Source organism: Pristiophorus japonicus, chromosome 11 (genome assembly GCF_044704955.1).
Source record: "Pristiophorus japonicus isolate sPriJap1 chromosome 11, sPriJap1.hap1, whole genome shotgun sequence".
In the NCBI taxonomy this organism is placed as follows: Eukaryota; Metazoa; Chordata; class Chondrichthyes; family Pristiophoridae; genus Pristiophorus; species Pristiophorus japonicus.
This window is the reverse complement of record NC_091987.1, coordinates 140,530,346-140,552,714: the sequence shown is the minus strand read 5'-3', so window position 1 is coordinate 140,552,714 and position 22,369 is coordinate 140,530,346. Positions and strand designations below refer to the sequence as shown.

General features: G+C 57.4%; 1 protein-coding gene across 1 annotated transcript; it reads left to right on the top strand.

Moving 5' to 3' along the window:
- Window positions 1–585: 585 nt before the first annotated feature.
- Window positions 586–5,248, top strand: LOC139275598 (uncharacterized protein DKFZp434B061-like). Its single transcript, XM_070892768.1, has 3 exons — window positions 586–991; window positions 3,041–3,221; window positions 4,714–5,248. Exons 1-3 carry the CDS (start codon window positions 586–588, stop codon window positions 5,246–5,248), a joined length of 1,122 nt encoding a protein of 373 aa, XP_070748869.1.
- Window positions 5,249–22,369: the final 17,121 nt, after the last annotated feature.

The window sequence follows — 22,369 nt, the reverse complement described above, 5'->3', positions numbered from 1 at the left end:
TCCCACTGACACTGTCGCCAGGCAATGTCCCACTGACACTTTCGCCAGGCAACATCTCACCGATACTGTCGCCAGGCAACATCGCAGCGATACTGTCGCCCGGCAACGTCTCACCAATACTGTCACGGGGCAACATCACACCAATACTGTCGCTCGGCAACGTCCCACCGATACTGTCGCCCGGCAAAGTCACACCGATACTGTAACCCGGCAACATCCCACCGATACTGTCGCCCGGCAATGTCCCACTGACACTGTCGTCAGGCAACGTCCCACCGACACTGTCGCCAGGCAACGTCCCACCGATACTGTCGCCCAGCAACGTCCCTCCGACACTGTCACCAGGCAACGTCCCACCGATACTGTCGCCCGGCAAAGTCTCATCGATACTTTCGCCAGACAAGGTCCCACCGATACTGTCGCCAGGCAACGTCCCACCGATACTGTCGCCATGCAACGTCCCACCGATACTGTCGCCAGGCAACATCCACCGATACTGTCGCCAGGCAACGGCCCAACTATACTGTCGCCAGGCAACATCCCACCGATACTGTCGCCAGGCAACGTCCCACCGATACTGTCGCCATGCAACGTCCCACCGATACTGTCGCCAGGCAACGTCCCACCGATACTGTCGTCAGGCAACAGCCCAACTATACTGTCGCCAGGCAACATCCCACCGATACCGTCGACAGGCAACGTCCCACCGACACTGTCGCCTGGCAACTTCCCACCAATAATATCGCCCGGCAACGTCTCACCGATACTGTCGCTAGGCAACGTCCCACCGATACTGTCGCCAGGCAACGTCCCACCAATACGGTCGTCCGGCATGTCCCACCGACACTGTCACCCGGCATCGTCCCGCCGATACTGTCGCCAGGCAACGTCCCACCGATACTGTCGCCAGGCAACGTCCCACCGACAATGTCGCCAGACAACGTCGCACCGACACTGTCGCCCGGCAAAATCTCACCGATACTGTCGCCAGGCAACGTCCCACCGATACTGTCGCCCAGCAGCGTCCCACCGATACTGTCGCCAGGCAACGTCCCACCGATACTGTCGCCCGGCAACATCCCACTGACACTGTCGCCAGGCAACGTCCCACTGACACTGTCGCCAGGCAACATCTCACCGATACTGTCGCCAGGCAACGTCGCAGCGATACTGTCGCCAGGCAACGACTCACCAATACTGTCACGGGTCAAAATCCCAACAATACTGTCGCTCGGCAACGTCCCACCGATATTGTCGCCCGGCAAAGTCACACCGATACTGTAACCCGGCAACGTCCCACCGATACTGTCGCCCAGCAACGTCCCTCCGACACTGTCACCAGGCAACGTCCCACCGATACTGTCGCCCGGCAAAGTCTCATCGATACTTTCGCCAGACAAGGTCCCACCGATACTGTCGCCAGGCAACGTCCCACCGATACTGTCGCCATGCAACGTCCCACCGATACTGTCGCCAGGCAACATCCACCGATACTGTCGCCAGGCAACGGCCCAACTATACTGTCGCCAGGCAACATCTCACCGATACTGTCGCTAGGCAACGTCCCACCAACACTGTCGCCCGGCAACATCTCACCGATACTGTCACCAGGCAACGTCCCACCGATACTGTCGCCAGGCAACATCCCACCAATACGGTCGTCCGGCATGTCCCACCGACACTGTCGCCCGGAATCGTCCCGCCGATACTGTCGCCAGGCAACGTCCCACCGATACTGTCGCCAGGCAACGTCCCACCGACACTGTCGCCAGGCAACGTCGCACCGACACTGTCGCCCGGCAACATCTCACCGATACTGTCGCCAGGCAACGTCCCACCGATACTGTCGCCCGGCAATGTCCCACTGACACTGTCGCCAGGCAACGTCCCACTGACACTGTCGCCAGGCAACATCTCACCGATACTGTCGCCAGGCAACGTCGCAGCGATACTGTCGCCAGGCAACGACTCACCAATACTGTCACGGGTCAAAAACCCAACAATACTGTCGCTCGGTAACGTCCCACCGATATTGTCGCCCGGCAAAGTCACACCGATACTGTAACCCGGCAAGGTCCCACCGATACTGTCGCCTGGCAACGTCCCACTGACACTGTCGCCAGGCAACGTCCCACCGACAATGTCGCCAGGCAACATCTCACCGATACTGTCGCCAGGCAACGTCGCACCGATACTGTCGCCAGGCAATGTCCCACCGACACTGTCGCCCGGCAACGTCCCACCGACACTGTCGCCAGGCAACGTCCCACCGATACTGTCGCCCAGCAACGTCCCTCCGACACTGTCACCAGGCAACGTCTCACGGATACTGTCGCCCGGCAACGTCCCACCGACACTGTCGCCAGGCAACGTCCCACCGATACTGTCGCCCAGCAACGTCCCTCCGACACTGTCACCAGGCAAAGTCCCACCGATACTGTCGCCCGGCAAAGTCTCATCGATACTTTCGCCAGACAAGGTCCCACCGATACTGTCGCCCGGCAACGTCCCACCGATACTGTCGCCAAGCAACGTCCCACCGATACTGTCGCCCGGCAACGTCCCACCGATACTGTCACCAGGCAACGTCCCACCGACACTGTCGCACGTCAACATCTCACCGATACTGTCGCCAGGCAACGTTCCACCGATACTGTCGCCAGGCAATGTCCCACCGATACTGTCGCCCGGCAACGTCCCACCGATACTGTCACCAGGCAACGTCTCACCAATACTGTCGCCCGGCAAAGTCCCACCGACACAGTAATCCGGCAACGTCCCACCGACACTGTCGCCAGGCAATGCCCACCGATACTGTCGCCCGGCAACGTCCCACCGACACTGTCGCCAGACAACGTCCCACCGATACTGTCGCCCGGCAACATCCCACCAATACTGTCGCCCGGCAACGTCCCACCGATACTGTCGCCCGTCAACGTCCCTCCGACACTGTCACCAGGCAACATCCCACCAATACTGTCGCCCTGCAACGTCCCACCGATATTGTCGCCCGGCAACGTCCCATCGACACTGTCACCAGGCAACGTATCACTGATACTGACGCCCGGCAACGTCACACCGATACTGTCGCCAGGCAACGTCCCACCGATACTGTCACCCGGCAACGTCCCACTGACACTGTCGCCAGGCAACATCTCACCGATACTGTCGTCCGGCAAAGTCCCACCGATAATGTCGCCCGGCAAAGTCACACCGATACTGTAACCCGGCAACATCCCACCGATACTGTCGCCCGGCAATGTCCCACTGACACTGTCGTCAGGCAACGTCCCACCGACACTGTCGCCAGGCAACGTCCCACCGATACTGTCGCCCAGCAACGTCCCTCCGACACTGTCACCAGGCAACGTCCCACCGATACTGTCGCCCGGCAAAGTCTCATCGATACTTTCGCCAGACAAGGTCCCACCGATACTGTCGCCAGGCAACGTCCCACCGATACTGTCGCCATGCAACGTCCCACCGATACTGTCGCCAGGCAACGTCCCACCGATACTGTCGTCAGGCAACAGCCCAACTATACTGTCGCCAGGCAACATCCCACCGATACCGTCGACAGGCAACGTCCCACCGACACTGTCGCCTGGCAACTTCCCACCAATAATATCGCCCGGCAACGTCTCACCGATACTGTCGCTAGGCAACGTCCCACCGACACTGTCGCCTGGCAACATCCCACCAATACTATCGCCCGGCAACATCTCACCGATACTGTCGCCAGGCAACGTCCCACAGACACTGTCGCCCGGCAACATCTCACCGATACGGTCACCAGGCAACGTCCCACCGATACTGTCGCCAGGCAACGTCCCACCAATACGGTCGTCCGGCATGTCCCACCGACATTGTCGCCCGGCATCGTCCCGCCGATACTGTCGCCAAGCAACGTCCCACCGATACTGTCACCAGGCAACGTCCCACCGACACTGTCGCCAGGCAACGTCGCACCGACACTGTCGCCCGGCAACATCTCACCGATACTGTCGCCAGGCAACGTCCCACCGATACTGTCGCCCGGCAGCGTTCCACCGATACTGTCGCCAGGCAACGTCCCACCGATACTGTCGCCCGGCAACGTCCCACTGACACTGTCGCCAGGCAACGTCCCACTGACACTGTCGCCAGGCAACATCTCACCGATACTGTCGCCAGGCAACGTCGCAGCGATACTGTCGCCCGGCAACGTCTCACCAATACTGTCACGGGGCAACATCCCACCAATACTGTCGATCGGCAACGTCCCACCGATACTGTCGCCCGGCAAAGTCACACCGATACTGTAACCCGGCAACATCCCACCGATACTGTCGCCCGGCAATGTCCCACTGACACTGTCGCCAGGCAACGTCCCACCGATACTGTCGCCCAGCAACGTCCCTCCGACACTGTCGCCAGGCAACGTCCCACCGATACTGTCGTCAGGCAACGGCCCAACTATACTGTCGCCAGGCAACATCCCACCGATACCTTCGACAGGCAACGTCCCACCGACACTGTCGCCCGGCAACTTCCCACCAATAATATCGCCCGGCAACGTCTCACCGATACTGTCGCTAGGCAACGTCCCACCGACACTGTCGCCTGGCAACATCCCACCAATACTATCGCCCGGCAACATCTCACCGATACTGTCGCCAGGCAACGTCCCACAGACACTGTCGCCCGGCAACATCTCACCGATACTGTCACCAGGCAACGTCCCACCGATACTGTCGCCAGGCAACGTCCCACCAATACGGTCGTCCGGCATGTCCCACCGACACTGTCGCCCGGCATCGTCCCGCCGATACTGTCGCCAGGCAACGTCCCACCGATACTGTCACCCGGCAACGTCCCACCGACACTGTCGCCAGGCAACGTCGCACCGACACTGTCGCCCGGCAACATCTCACCGATACTGTCGCCAGGCAACGTCCCACCAATAGTGTCGCCCGGCAGCGTCCCACCGATACTGTCGCCAGGCAACGTCCCACCGATACTGTCGCCCGGCAACGTCCCACTGACACTGTCGCCAGGCAACGTCCCACTGACACTGTCGCCAGGCAATGTCCCACTGACACTTTCGCCAGGCAACATCTCACCGATACTGTCGCCAGGCAACATCGCAGCGATACTGTCGCCCGGCAACGTCTCACCAATACTGTCACGGGGCAACATCACACCAATACTGTCGCTCGGCAACGTCCCACCGATACTGTCGCCCGGCAAAGTCACACCGATACTGTAACCCGGCAACATCCCACCGATACTGTCGCCCGGCAATGTCCCACTGACACTGTCGTCAGGCAACGTCCCACCGACACTGTCGCCAGGCAACGTCCCACCGATACTGTCGCCCAGCAACGTCCCTCCGACACTGTCACCAGGCAACGTCCCACCGATACTGTCGCCCGGCAAAGTCTCATCGATACTTTCGCCAGACAAGGTCCCACCGATACTGTCGCCAGGCAACGTCCCACCGATACTGTCGCCATGCAACGTCCCACCGATACTGTCGCCAGGCAACATCCACCGATACTGTCGCCAGGCAACGGCCCAACTATACTGTCGCCAGGCAACATCCCACCGATACTGTCGCCAGGCAACGTCCCACCGATACTGTCGCCATGCAACGTCCCACCGATACTGTCGCCAGGCAACGTCCCACCGATACTGTCGTCAGGCAACAGCCCAACTATACTGTCGCCAGGCAACATCCCACCGATACCGTCGACAGGCAACGTCCCACCGACACTGTCGCCTGGCAACTTCCCACCAATAATATCGCCCGGCAACGTCTCACCGATACTGTCGCTAGGCAACGTCCCACCGATACTGTCGCCAGGCAACGTCCCACCAATACGGTCGTCCGGCATGTCCCACCGACACTGTCACCCGGCATCGTCCCGCCGATACTGTCGCCAGGCAACGTCCCACCGATACTGTCGCCAGGCAACGTCCCACCGACAATGTCGCCAGACAACGTCGCACCGACACTGTCGCCCGGCAAAATCTCACCGATACTGTCGCCAGGCAACGTCCCACCGATACTGTCGCCCAGCAGCGTCCCACCGATACTGTCGCCAGGCAACGTCCCACCGATACTGTCGCCCGGCAACATCCCACTGACACTGTCGCCAGGCAACGTCCCACTGACACTGTCGCCAGGCAACATCTCACCGATACTGTCGCCAGGCAACGTCGCAGCGATACTGTCGCCAGGCAACGACTCACCAATACTGTCACGGGTCAAAATCCCAACAATACTGTCGCTCGGCAACGTCCCACCGATATTGTCGCCCGGCAAAGTCACACCGATACTGTAACCCGGCAACGTCCCACCGATACTGTCGCCCAGCAACGTCCCTCCGACACTGTCACCAGGCAACGTCCCACCGATACTGTCGCCCGGCAAAGTCTCATCGATACTTTCGCCAGACAAGGTCCCACCGATACTGTCGCCAGGCAACGTCCCACCGATACTGTCGCCATGCAACGTCCCACCGATACTGTCGCCAGGCAACATCCACCGATACTGTCGCCAGGCAACGGCCCAACTATACTGTCGCCAGGCAACATCTCACCGATACTGTCGCTAGGCAACGTCCCACCAACACTGTCGCCCGGCAACATCTCACCGATACTGTCACCAGGCAACGTCCCACCGATACTGTCGCCAGGCAACATCCCACCAATACGGTCGTCCGGCATGTCCCACCGACACTGTCGCCCGGAATCGTCCCGCCGATACTGTCGCCAGGCAACGTCCCACCGATACTGTCGCCAGGCAACGTCCCACCGACACTGTCGCCAGGCAACGTCGCACCGACACTGTCGCCCGGCAACATCTCACCGATACTGTCGCCAGGCAACGTCCCACCGATACTGTCGCCCGGCAATGTCCCACTGACACTGTCGCCAGGCAACGTCCCACTGACACTGTCGCCAGGCAACATCTCACCGATACTGTCGCCAGGCAACGTCGCAGCGATACTGTCGCCAGGCAACGACTCACCAATACTGTCACGGGTCAAAATCCCAACAATACTGTCGCTCGGTAACGTCCCACCGATATTGTCGCCCGGCAAAGTCACACCGATACTGTAACCCGGCAAGGTCCCACCGATACTGTCGCCTGGCAACGTCCCACTGACACTGTCGCCAGGCAACGTCCCACCGACAATGTCGCCAGGCAACATCTCACCGATACTGTCGCCAGGCAACGTCGCACCGATACTGTCGCCAGGCAATGTCCCACCGACACTGTCGCCCGGCAACGTCCCACCGACACTGTCGCCAGGCAACGTCCCACCGATACTGTCGCCCAGCAACGTCCCTCCGACACTGTCACCAGGCAACGTCTCACGGATACTGTCGCCCGGCAACGTCCCACCGACACTGTCGCCAGGCAACGTCCCACCGATACTGTCGCCCAGCAACGTCCCTCCGACACTGTCACCAGGCAAAGTCCCACCGATACTGTCGCCCGGCAAAGTCTCATCGATACTTTCGCCAGACAAGGTCCCACCGATACTGTCGCCCGGCAACGTCCCACCGATACTGTCGCCAAGCAACGTCCCACCGATACTGTCGCCCGGCAACGTCCCACCGATACTGTCACCAGGCAACGTCCCACCGACACTGTCGCACGTCAACATCTCACCGATACTGTCGCCAGGCAACGTTCCACCGATACTGTCGCCAGGCAATGTCCCACCGATACTGTCGCCCGGCAACGTCCCACCGATACTGTCACCAGGCAACGTCTCACCAATACTGTCGCCCGGCAAAGTCCCACCGACACAGTAATCCGGCAACGTCCCACCGACACTGTCGCCAGGCAATGCCCACCGATAGTGTCGCCCGGCAACGTCCCACCGACACTGTCGCCAGACAACGTCCCACCGATACTGTCGCCCGGCAACATCCCACCAATACTGTCGCCCGGCAACGTCCCACCGATACTGTCGCCCGTCAACGTCCCTCCGACACTGTCACCAGGCAACATCCCACCAATACTGTCGCCCTGCAACGTCCCACCGATATTGTCGCCCGGCAACGTCCCATCGACACTGTCACCAGGCAACGTATCACTGATACTGACGCCCGGCAACGTCACACCGATACTGTCGCCAGGCAACGTCCCACCGATACTGTCACCCGGCAACGTCCCACTGACACTGTCGCCAGGCAACATCTCACCGATACTGTCGTCCGGCAAAGTCCCACCGATAATGTCGCCCGGCAAAGTCACACCGATACTGTAACCCGGCAACATCCCACCGATACTGTCGCCCGGCAATGTCCCACTGACACTGTCGTCAGGCAACGTCCCACCGACACTGTCGCCAGGCAACGTCCCACCGATACTGTCGCCCAGCAACGTCCCTCCGACACTGTCACCAGGCAACGTCCCACCGATACTGTCGCCCGGCAAAGTCTCATCGATACTTTCGCCAGACAAGGTCCCACCGATACTGTCGCCAGGCAACGTCCCACCGATACTGTCGCCATGCAACGTCCCACCGATACTGTCGCCAGGCAACGTCCCACCGATACTGTCGTCAGGCAACAGCCCAACTATACTGTCGCCAGGCAACATCCCACCGATACCGTCGACAGGCAACGTCCCACCGACACTGTCGCCTGGCAACTTCCCACCAATAATATCGCCCGGCAACGTCTCACCGATACTGTCGCTAGGCAACGTCCCACCGACACTGTCGCCTGGCAACATCCCACCAATACTATCGCCCGGCAACATCTCACCGATACTGTCGCCAGGCAACGTCCCACAGACACTGTCGCCCGGCAACATCTCACCGATACGGTCACCAGGCAACGTCCCACCGATACTGTCGCCAGGCAACGTCCCACCAATACGGTCGTCCGGCATGTCCCACCGACATTGTCGCCCGGCATCGTCCCGCCGATACTGTCGCCAAGCAACGTCCCACCGATACTGTCACCAGGCAACGTCCCACCGACACTGTCGCCAGGCAACGTCGCACCGACACTGTCGCCCGGCAACATCTCACCGATACTGTCGCCAGGCAACGTCCCACCGATACTGTCGCCCGGCAGCGTTCCACCGATACTGTCGCCAGGCAACGTCCCACCGATACTGTCGCCCGGCAACGTCCCACTGACACTGTCGCCAGGCAACGTCCCACTGACACTGTCGCCAGGCAACATCTCACCGATACTGTCGCCAGGCAACGTCGCAGCGATACTGTCGCCAGGCAACAACTCAGCAATACTGTCACGGGTCAGAATCCCAACAATACTGTCGCTCGGCAACGTCCCACCGATATTGTCGCCCGGCAAAGTCACACCGATACTGTAACCCGGCAACGTCCCACCGATACTGTCGCCCGGCAACGTCCCACTGACACTGTCGCCAGGCAACGTACCACCGACAATGTCGCCAGGCAACATCTCACCGATACTGTCGCCAGGCAACGTCGCACCGATACTGTCGCCAGGCAATGTCCCACCGACACTGTCGCCCGGCAACGTCCCACCGACACTGTCGCCAGGCAACGTCCCACCGATACTGTTGACCAGCAACGTCCCTCCGACACTGTCACCAGGCAACGTCTCACGGATACTGTCGCACGGCAACATCCCACCGACACTGTCGCCAGGCAACGTCCCACCGATACTGTCGCCCAGCAACGTCCCTCCGACACTGTCACCAGGCAACGTCCCACCGATACTGTCGCCCGGCAAAGTCTCATCGATACTTTCGCCAGACAAGGTCCCACCGATACTGTCGCCAGGCAACGTCCCACCAATACGGTCGTCCGGCATGTCCCACCGACATTGTCGCCCGGCATCGTCCCGCCGATACTGTCGCCAAGCAACGTCCCACCGATACTGTCGCCAGGCAACGTCCCACCGACACTGTCACCAGGCAACGTCGCACCGACACTGTCGCCCGGCAACATCTCACCGATACTGTCGCCAGGCAACGTCCCACCGATACTGTCGCCCGGCAGCGTCCCACCGATACTGTCGCCCGGCAACGTCCCACTGACACTGTCGCGAGGCAACGTCCCACTGACACTGTCGCCAGGCAACATCTCACCGATACTGTCGCCAGGCAACGTCGCAGCGATACTGTCGCCAGGCAACAACTCACCAATACTGTCACGGGTCAAAATCCCAACAATACTGTCGCTCGGCAACGTCCCACCGATATTGTCGCCCGGCAAAGTCACACCGATACTGTAACCCGGCAACGTCCCACCGATACTGTCGCCCGGCAACGTCCCACTGACACTGTCGCCAGGCAACGTACCACCGACAATGTCGCCAGGCAACATCTCACCGATACTGTCGCCAGGCAACGTCGCACCGATACTGTCGCCAGGCAACGTCCCACCGACACTGTCGCCAGGCAACGTCGCACCGACACTGTCGCCCGGCAACATCTCACCGATACTGTCGCCAGGCAACGTCCCACCGATACTGTCGCCCGGCAGCGTTCCACCGATACTGTCGCCAGGCAACGTCCCACCGATACTGTCGCCCGGCAACGTCCCACTGACACTGTCGCCAGGCAACGTCCCACTGACACTGTCGCCAGGCAACATCTCACCGATACTGTCGCCAGGCAACGTCGCAGCGATACTGTCGCCAGGCAACAACTCAGCAATACTGTCACGGGTCAGAATCCCAACAATACTGTCGCTCGGCAACGTCCCACCGATATTGTCGCCCGGCAAAGTCACACCGATACTGTAACCCGGCAACGTCCCACCGATACTGTCGCCCGGCAACGTCCCACTGACACTGTCGCCAGGCAACGTACCACCGACAATGTCGCCAGGCAACATCTCACCGATACTGTCGCCAGGCAACGTCGCACCGATACTGTCGCCAGGCAATGTCCCACCGACACTGTCGCCAGGCAACGTCCCACCGACACTGTCGCCAGGCAACGTCCCACCGATACTGTCGACCAGCAACGTCCCTCCGACACTGTCACCAGGCAACGTCTCACGGATACTGTCGCACGGCAACATCCCACCGACACTGTCGCCAGGCAACGTCCCACCGATACTGTCGCCCAGCAACGTCCCTCCGACACTGTCACCAGGCAACGTCCCACCGATACTGTCGCCCGGCAAAGTCTCATCGATACTTTCGCCAGACAAGGTCCCACCGATACTGTCGCCAGGCAACGTCCCACCGATACTGTCGCCATGCAACGTCCCACCGATACTGTCGCCAGGCAACGTCCCACCGATACTGTCGTCAGGCAACGGCCCAACTATACTGTCGGCAGGCAACATCCCACCGATACCTTCGACAGGCAACGTCCCACCGACACTGTCGCCCGGCAACTTCCCACCAATAATATCGCCCGGCAACGTCTCACCGATACTGTCGCTAGGCAACGTCCCACCGACACTGTCGCCTGGCAACATCCCACCAATACTATCGCCCGGCAACATCTCACCGATACTGTCGCCAGGCAACGTCCCACAGACACTGTCGCCCGGCAACATCTCACCGATACTGTCACCAAGCAACGTCCCACCGATACTGTCGCCAGGCAACGTCCCACCAATACGGTCGTCCGGCATGTCCCACCGACATTGTCGCCCGGCATCGTCCCGCCGATACTGTCGCCAAGCAACGTCCCACCGATACTGTCGCCAGGCAACGTCCCACCGACACTGTCGCCAGGCAACGTCGCACCGACACGGTCGCCCGGCAACATCTCACCGATACTGTCGCCAGGCAACGTCCCACCGATACTGTCGCCCGGCAGCGTCCCACCGATACTGTCGCCCGGCAACGTCCCACTGACACTGTCGCCAGGCAACGTCCCACTGACACTGTCGCCAGGCAACATCTCACCGATACTGTCGCCAGGCAACGTCGCAGCGATACTGTCGCCAGGCAACAACTCACCAATACTGTCACGGGTCAAAATCCCAACAATACTGTCGCTCGGCAACGTCCCACCGATATTGTCGCCCGGCAAAGTCACACCGATACTGTAACCCGGCAACGTCCCACCGATACTGTCGCCCGGCAACGTCCCACTGACACTGTCGCCAGGCAACGTACCACCGACAATGTCGCCAGGCAACATCTCACCGATACTGTCGCCAGGCAACGTCGCACCGATACTGTCGCCAGGCAATGTCCCACCGACACTGTCGCCCGGCAACGTCCCACCGACACTGTCGCCAGGCAACGTCCCACCGATACTGTCGACCAGCAACGTCCCTCCGACACTGTCACATGGCAACGTCTCACGGATACTGTCGCCCGGCAACATCCCACCGACACTGTCGCCAGGCAACGTCCCACCGATACTGTCGCCCAGCAACGTCCCTCCGACACTGTCACCAGGCAACGTCCCACCGATACTGTCGTCAGGCAACGGCCCAACTATACTGTCGCCAGGCAACATCCCACCGATACCTTCGACAGGCAACGTCCCACCGACACTGTCGCCCGGCAACTTCCCACCAATAATATCGCCCGGCAACGTCTCACCGATACTGTCGCTAGGCAACGTCCCACCGACACTGTCGCCTGGCAACATCCCACCAATACTATCGCCCGGCAACATCTCACCGATACTGTCGCCAGGCAACGTCCCACAGACACTGTCGCCCGGCAACATCTCACCGATACTGTCACCAGGCAACGTCCCACCGATACTGTCGCCAGGCAACGTCCCACCAATACGGTCGTCCGGCATGTCCCACCGACACTGTCGCCCGGCATCGTCCCGCCGATACTGTCGCCAGGCAACGTCCCACCGATACTGTCGCCAGGCAACGTCCCACCGACACTGTCGCCAGGCAACGTCCCATCGACACTGTCGCCTGGCAACTTCTCACGGATACTAGTCGCCCGGCAACGTCACACCGATACTGTCGCCAGGCAACGTCCCACCGATACTGTCACCCGGCAACGTCCCACCGACACTGTCGCCAGGCAACGTCGCACCGACACTGTCGCCCGGCAACATCTCACCGATACTGTCGCCAGGCAACGTCCCACCAATAGTGTCGCCCGGCAGCGTCCCACCGATACTGTCGCCAGGCAACGTCCCACCGATACTGTCGCCCGGCAACGTCCCACTGACACTGTCGCCAGGCAACGTCCCACTGACACTGTCGCCAGGCAATGTCCCACTGACACTTTCGCCAGGCAACATCTCACCGATACTGTCGCCAGGCAACATCGCAGCGATACTGTCGCCCGGCAACGTCTCACCAATACTGTCACGGGGCAACATCACACCAATACTGTCGCTCGGCAACGTCCCACCGATACTGTCGCCCGGCAAAGTCACACCGATACTGTAACCCGGCAACATCCCACCGATACTGTCGCCCGGCAATGTCCCACTGACACTGTCGTCAGGCAACGTCCCACCGACACTGTCGCCAGGCAACGTCCCACCGATACTGTCGCCCAGCAACGTCCCTCCGACACTGTCACCAGGCAACGTCCCACCGATACTGTCGCCCGGCAAAGTCTCATCGATACTTTCGACAGACAAGGTCCCACCGATACTGTCGCCAGGCAACGTCCCACCGATACTGTCGCCATGCAACGTCCCACCGATACTGTCGCCAGGCAACATCCACCGATACTGTCGCCAGGCAACGGCCCAACTATACTGTCGCCAGGCAACATCCCACCGATACCGTCGACAGGCAACGTCCCACCGACACTGTCGCCCGGCAACTTCCCACCAATAATATCGCCCGGCAACGTCTCACCGATACTGTCGCTAGGCAACGTCCCACCGACACTGTCGCCTGGCAACATCCCACCGATACTATCGCTCGGCAACATCTCACCGATACTGTCGCCAGGCAACGTCCCACAGACACTGTCGCCCGGCAACATCTCACCGATACTGTCACCAGGCAACGTCCCACCGATACTGTCGCCAGGCAACGTCCCACCAATATGGTCGTCCGGCATGTCCCACCGACACTGTCACCCGGCATCGTCCCGCCGATACTGTCGCCAGGCAATGTCCCACCGATACTGTCGCCAGGCAACGTCCCACCGACAATGTCGCCAGACAACGTCGCACCGACACTGTCGCCCGGCAAAATCTCACCGATACTGTCGCCAGGCAACGTCCCACCGATACTGTCGCCCAGCAGCGTCCCACCGATACTGTCGCCAGGCAACGTCCCACCGATACTGTCGCCCGGCAACATCCCACTGACACTGTCGCCAGGCAACGTCCCACTGACACTGTCGCCAGGCAACATCTCACCGATACTGTCGCCAGGCAACGTCGCAGCGATACTGTCGCCAGGCAACGACTCACCAATACTGTCACGGGTCAAAATCCCAACAATACTGTCGCTCGGCAACGTCCCACCGATATTGTCGCCCGGCAAAGTCACACCGATACTGTAACCCGGCAACGTCCCACCGATACTGTCGCCCAGCAACGTCCCTCCGACACTGTCACCAGGCAACGTCCCACCGATACTGTCGCCCGGCAAAGTCTCATCGATACTTTCGCCAGACAAGGTCCCACCGATACTGTCGCCAGGCAACGTCCCACCGATACTGTCGCCATGCAACGTCCCACCGATACTGTCGCCAGGCAACATCCACCGATACTGTCGCCAGGCAACGGCCCAACTATACTGTCGCCAGGCAACATCTCACCGATACTGTCGCTAGGCAACGTCCCACCAACACTGTCGCCCGGCAACATCTCACCGATACTGTCACCAGGCAACGTCCCACCGATACTGTCGCCAGGCAACATCCCACCAATACGGTCGTCCGGCATGTCCCACCGACACTGTCGCCCGGAATCGTCCCGCCGATACTGTCGCCAGGCAACGTCCCACCGATACTGTCGCCAGGCAACGTCCTACCGACACTGTCGCCAGGCAACGTCGCACCGACACTGTCGCCCGGCAACATCTCACCGATACTGTCGCCAGGCAACGTCCCACCGATACTGTCGCCCGGCAATGTCCCACTGACACTGTCGCCAGGCAACGTCCCACTGACACTGTCGCCAGGCAACATCTCACCGATACTGTCGCCAGGCAACGTCGCAGCGATACTGTCGCCAGGCAACGACTCACCAATACTGTCACGGGTCAAAATCCCAACAATACTGTCGCTCGGCAACGTCCCACCGATATTGTCGCCCGGCAAAGTCACACCGATACTGTAACCCGGCAACGTCCCACCGATACTGTCGCCTGGCAACGTCCCACTGACACTGTCGCCAGGCAACGTCCCACCGACAATGTCGCCAGGCAACATCTCACCGATACTGTCGCCAGGCAACGTCGCACCGATACTGTCGCCAGGCAATGTCCCACCGACACTGTCGCCCGGCAACGTCCCACCGACACTGTCGCCAGGCAACGTCCCACCGATACTGTCGCCCAGCAACGTCCCTCCGACACTGTCACCAGGCAACGTCTCACGGATACTGTCGCCCGGCAACGTCCCACCGACACTGTCGCCAGGCAACGTCCCACCGATACTGTCGCCAGGCAACGTCCCATCGATACTGTTACCTGGCAACTGCCCACCTATACTGTCGCCAGGCAACGTCTCACCAATACTGTCGCTTAGCAACGTCCCATCGACACTGTAACCCGGCAACGTCCCACCGACACTGTCGCCCGGCAACATCCCACCAATACTATCGCCCGGCAACGTCCTACCGACACTGTCGCCAGGCAACGTCCCACCGATACTGTCGCCAGGCAACGTCTCACGGATACTGTCGCCCGGCAACGTCCCACCGATACTGTCGCCCGGCAACGTCCCGCTAACACTGTCGCCCGGCAATGTCCCACTGACACTGTCGTCAGGCAACGTCCCACCGACAATGTCGCCAGGCAGCGTCCCACCGATACTGTCGCCAGGCAACGTCGCACCGATACTGTCGCCAGGCAATGTCCCACCGATACTGTCGCCCGGCAACGTCCCACCGACACTGTCGCCAGGCAACGTCCCACTGATACTGTCGCCCAGCAACGTCCCTCCGACACTGTCACAAGGCAACGTCTCACGGATACTGTCACCCGGCAACGTCCCACCGATATTGTCGCCTGGCAACGTCCCATCGATACTGTCGCCCGGCAATGTCCCACCGATAATGTTGCCCGGCAACGTCCCACCGATAGTCGCCCGGCAAAGTCTCATCGATACTATCGCCCGGCAACGTCCTACCGACACTGTCGCCAGGCAACGTCCCACCGATACTGTCGCCAGGCAACATCCCACCGATACTGTCGCCAGGCAACGTCCCACCGATACTGTTACCTGGCAACTGCCCACCTATACTGTCGCCAGGCAACGTCTCACCAATACTGTCGCTTAGCAACGTCCCATCGACACTGTAACCCGGCAACGTCCCACCGACACTGTCGCCCGGCAACATCCCACCAATACTATCGCCCGGCAACGTCCTACCGACACTGTCGCCAGGCAACGTCCCACCGATACTGTCGCCAGGCAACATCCCACCGATACTGTCGCCAGGCAACGTCCCACCGATACTGTTACCTGGCAACTGCCCACCTATACTGTCGCCAGGCAACGTCTCACCAATACTGTCGCTTAGCAACGTCCCATCGACACTGTAACCCGGCAACGTCCCACCGACACTGTCGCCCGGCAACATCCCACCAATACTATCGCCCGGCAACGTCCTACCGACACTGTCGCCAGGCAACGTCCCACCGATACTGTCGCCAGGCAACATCCCACCGATACTGTCGCCAGGCAACGTCCCATCGATACTGTTACCTGGCAACTGCCCACCTATACTGTCGCCAGGCAACGTCTCACCAATACTGTCGCTTAGCAACGTCCCATCGACACTGTAACCCGGCAACGTCCCACCGACACTGTCGCCCGGCAACATCCCACCAATACTATCGCCCGGCAACGTCCTACCGACACTGTCGCCAGGCAACGTCCCACCGATACTGTCGCCAGGCAACATCCCACCGATACTGTCGCCAGGCAACGTCCCACCGATACTGTTACCTGGCAACTGCCCACCTATACTGTCGCCAGGCAACGTCTCACCAATACTGTCGCTTAGCAACGTCCCATCGACACTGTAACCCGGCAACGTCCCACCGACACTGTCGCCCGGCAACATCCCACCAATACTATCGCCCGGCAACGTCCCACCGACACTGTCGCCAGGCAATGTCCCACCGATACTGTCGCCAGGCAACGTCCCACCGACACTGTGTTCCGGCAACATCTCACCGATACTGTCGGCAGGCAATGTCCCACCGATACTGTCACCCGGCAATGTCCCAACGACACTGTCGCCCGGCAACATCCCACCAATACTGTCGCCAGGCAACGTCCAACCGATACTGTCGCCCGGCATCGTCCCACCGATACTGTCGCCAATCAACGTCCCACCGATACTGTCGCCAGGCAACGTCCCACCGATACTGTCGCCAGGCAACGTCCCACCGATACTGTCGCCAGGCAACGTCCCACCGATACTGTCGCCAGGCAACGTCCCACCGCTACTGTCGCCCGGCATGTCCCACCGACACTGTCGCCCGGCAACGTTCCACCAATACTGTTGCCGGGCAGGAAGCCACCTCCAGCTACAAACTAACTCAGCAAGGAGCAGATTGATAAACCTGTTGGCCGGAGAGTTCTTGCACTGCTCAGTGTCCTGACTGACTGAGTCTCCAATGCTGCTGCTAATTAAAGGGAGTGATTAAATTCACCCGGGCATCAATCCCAAGCCACTGAACGAAGCCCTTAAATATAATCACTCCTCACTTTGAACGATGGATGGTTTTCTGCCTGAACCAACAAAAACAAATCTATTCACAGTCGTGGATGTAAAGAATGGGTTTTGGCATGTTACACTAAATGAAGAATTGGAGCTGGTGACTACCTTTCCAGCATCATTTGGAAGCTGAATTTCGGAGAAGATTTCACGGGCCTGGCATTTCCGCTGGGTTACACTGGTTTGTTCAGTGCAATCCGCCCGAAATCAGCCAAACCAGCGCAGAAGATCGAGGAGTTTCAAGCGCAAATTACATGCAGTGTGAATAGAGTTTGCGCAATCTTTTGCGCTGGATGCTGGCCCCTCCCACAAACCTGACCACACCCCCAGATCCAATTAATCACCATGGCGAGCTTTCGCTAATTGTGCCCGCCTGCAGCCCTTCGTGGAGGCTCCTCAAATTACGCTTTTATTTTGGCACTAATAGGCTTTTTTTTTAAGTTTACATTTCTTTTCAAATTACTCAGGAACTGACTACAATGTAACCAGCAAATGGTCTCACTGGGTTTTTTAAAGACATTTTCAGTTATTTTAATCAGGGCACTTACAGGTGGTGCTCTCTGATTGAAAATGATTATTTTTTGAGATAAACCCATTTGCAGCTGTGTTAATCAAACTGCACCAGGTTAAATATGTCGAGGATTGTTTTTAAGGCAGTAAAATAAAGGACAAGATAGCATTGTAAACCGCTGCCCGATTGCGCTGGTTCAGGGCAGATTTTACCATCGGTGATATGCACCTGAATTTGAGCAGAAACTTGAGCAAAAAATAAAATCACTTCTGAAAACGACGCAATTCTGAGCGCAATTTACTGCCGGATCACCAATTGCGACCAAAGCGGAAACTCTGCCCACACGAGGCTACGGAAGGGGACACTGTCATGGCAACTGATAGTTTAGTCTCTGATACAAATGACCAGGACCATGATCAGAAACTAGACGTCCAGTTGCAGCAATACTGACAGAAAGTTATCAAACTGAACAAAGATAAATTGAAGTTCAAAGAGCAGGAAGTGGAATTTTGTGACACAGGCCTGGATTTTGCTGACCTCGGTGGGCCCATGGCGGGCGATGTCGGGGCGGGTCTCGGCCTCGCTGGCGTCTCCATCCCGTTGTGTAGAATGAATTTCCTTTGATTGGGCTTATAAAGCCTGTCAACGCATTTCCCGGCCAATTAGAGGAAGTGGGTCTGGTGACATCATTTGATGACGCATCATCAGCCGGTTTCCTTAAAGGGCCAACTTTAATTTGACATTTCTGCTGTCAGTATTCTACAGCATTGAGGTGCTGTAAACACTGACAATGAGTGCACAGAGGTGCATGGCTGCACCCAGGCTCTCCCATGACAGCATGAAGGGAGGAAGAGACCTCCCCAGGTGATCAACACAGCCTGGTTGCACAATGCACAGGAGGGCACAAATAGGGATATCGTCAGGAGGAACTGGGTGCAGTATCGCAAACGTTTCAATGATCTCAGTAGATCACAAAACCCTAGTGCTAAGCCGCACTCAACCTCATCCTGCTGTGCCTTTCATTACAGCCTCATCACTCTGCCTTCCCCACCCTACTCCTACACATCCTTCGCACCAACTTACCTTGCACCTCCACCCATCCCTCTCTACTATATTATCACATCCCCATCTCACTAGCCACCCTCACACTCAACCTCATCCCTTGAGCAATCACACCAACTAACAACAAACAAGGGTAGGCACTTGGGTGTTTTATGCAAAGTTCATGTAAAGTTTCTGTTAATGTAGTGTCAAATATTGAAACCTTTATTTTCAACATTTTTCGTTTTTGGATGTGGCTTATTGAGACATAATGGTACACCCACAATGGTAGTGAGTGTGAAAGGAATGGTTTGGGTATTGTAGGGATGCTTTATGGTGTTGGTGTGGGGTGGTGCCAACCTGGCACATCATGTGGCATCCAGGGTGTACACCATCAAGAGAAGTAAATCTGTCCATGGTGAGGCCAACCCTGGCCTCCTGGGCAGCAATGTGGTCGGGTGCTGATGCCCTATGTCCTGTGCAGCATCAGATGATCGCAGAGAAGGTTGATGGTGTTGTTGTCGGTGCTGCTGGTGTGCCTGGTGGTGCTGGTCGTGGTGAGATTCTGATGGCCAAGGTGGGAGAGTATAAAGGGCACCCATGCTGATGGAATGGATGGCAGGTGAAGTAGAGATGACAGAAGCGATCTGTCAATGGTGAGAGAGGTAATGAGGTCAGACTGGATGGAGACTTGTGTAAAGACTTGCAGCATGGTGAATCTGTGGTGGAAATGCAGTGATGAAGAGCTTGTGGTTGAGGGAAGATATCTTTGTAAACTTTTACTGCACATGTAACGTAGCCAAGTTTGCTGACGATACAAAGATGGGAGGAAAAACAATGTGTGATGAGGACACAAAAAATCTGCAAAAGGACATAGACAGGTTAAGTGAGTGGGCAAAAATTTGGCAGATGGAAAGTGTAAGGTCATGTACTTTGGCACAAAAAATCAAAGAGCAAGTTATTAGTTAAATGGAGAAAGATTGCAAAGTGCTGCAGTACAGCAGGACCTGGGGTACTTGTGCATGAAACACAAAAAGATAGTATGCAGGTACAGCAGGTGATCAGGAAGGCCAATGGAATCTTGGCTTTTATTGCAAAAGGGATGGAGTATAAAAGCAGGGAAGTCTTGCTACAGCTATACAGGGTATTGGTGAGGCCACACCTGGAATACTGCGTGCAGCTTTGGTTTCCATATTTACAAGGATATACTTGCTTTGGAGGCAGTTCAGAGAAGGCTCACTGGGTTGATTCTGGGGATGAGGGGGTTGACTTATGAGGATAGGTTAAGTAGGTTGGGCCTCTACTCATTGGAATTCAGAAGAATGAGAGGTGATCTTATCGAAACATATAAGATTATGGGGGGGGCTTGATACGGTGGATGCAGAGAGGATGTTTCCACTGATAGGTAAGACTAGAACTAGTGGGCATGGTCTTAGAATAAGGGGCCGCCCATTTAAAACTGAGATGAGGAGAAATTTCTTCTCTCAGAGGGTTGGAAATCTGTGGAATTCGCTGCCTCAGAGAACTGTGGAAGCTGGAACATTGAATAAATTTAAGAGAGAAATAGACAGTTTCTTAAACGATAAAGGGATAAGGGGTTATGGGGAGCAGACAGGGAGGTGGAGCTGAGTCCATGATCAGATCAGCCATAATCTTATTGAATGGCGGAGCAGGCTCGAGGGGCCGTATGACCTACTCCTGTTCCTATTTCTTATGTTCTTATCTAAAGCTGTCAACTCAACAGCTGATTCAGTGGCCACTGAACTCCAACCTCAGCTTGACAGACATGGTCCATGATCAGTGTGGACCCCTTGGGCCTGTCATCAAATGCAAAAGGTGAGCTCAAATTCATTCTTAAGTGGCTCTAAACAAGCCACTAATGACCTGAATTGGGACCCCACTGTGAACCCACCGCTGTGTGTCGGGTGTGCTCAGCGTTTACAGACCCGACATCGGGGAAAGGCTCGTGGTGACGGGTTCACAGCGGGGTACCGACCAGCAGGGGAAAAAGACCACTTTCCCACCCGACCCGCCACTGATCACGCCCACTGATCCCCCGGATAATCTCGGCATAGACTCTCTGATGATGAATCAAACTAAATTGTACTAAAGTTGAAGCAGAATTTGAACTGCCATGTGTTGGATAAGAATGTTAGATGAATGTCAGGCACCAGGATGAAAAGGGTTCATCAGGAATACTGTAACCGGTCTGACGGATTCTTCGAAGACCTCTTAGCGTAGTGTCGCTGTGTGAAAATTTAACTTTTCATTTAAAAAACATAATGTAGTTTTAAACTATAATACTTTAAAATAGTCACTCAACGTCTGGAACTTTTGGGAAATGATGAGGTCGCAAAGGGGCCTGTGGATCTGGACATTCGACGACTCCTAAAGCTGAATGTCTGTCAGAAAGGGAGAGAATATGCTGGGTGGAACGTCGGTGGTGTTTCCCAGGGCTGATTTGCAAAAACAGCAGCAGCAAAGAGGCACCACCTTCTCACACAAGTGCAATGAAGTTCACATGAAAGCTGAGAAACAAAAGAGAGTTTCAGTCGAGCTGTCACATGGCGATGATAAAAAGGGTATAAGGGAAAGAGGGTCTGCACTGCGATGGAGAGCAGCGGTGAACCCTCCACAGAAGGAAGCAAGCCACAGTTGGTGTAGTTTCCAGGTCAGAGTTAATCGCTGTGCCCTGTTGTGTGGTGACCTCTTAATCCTATCGTCATATTGCTGCTTTGCTGGTACTTGAAGTCTGTCATAAATAAAGATTTAAAAAATATATACATGTGTCGTGTCTGACTCGATCGGCCTTAACCCAAGCTATATTTAGAAACCGGTACATATCATTTAGCTAATACTTACATCACCAACAAAGGAGGCATCCAGGATATTCTTGGAATGGTTATTTGCATCAGTTATGGGAGGTAACTACTTTGGCATCGATAAGATTGCACTTCAAGAGTGTGTTGAACCTGAAAGAGGACTGGGATCGTGTCAATGCAAAA

What these genes read in the sequence shown, in the direction of transcription:
- LOC139275598 (XM_070892768.1), top strand. Translation starts at nt 586, where the DNA reads ATGCAACGTCCCACCGATACTGTCGCCAGGCAACGTCCCACCGATACT. An exon ending in CTCACCGATACTGTCGCCAG is followed by an intron (nt 992 to 3,040) that starts GCAACGTCCCAC and finishes CACTGTCACCAG; the next exon opens with GCAACGTATCACTGATACTG. An exon ending in GGCAAAGTCACACCGATACT is followed by an intron (nt 3,222 to 4,713) that starts GTAACCCGGCAA and finishes TACTGTCACCAG; the next exon opens with GCAACGTCCCACCGATACTG.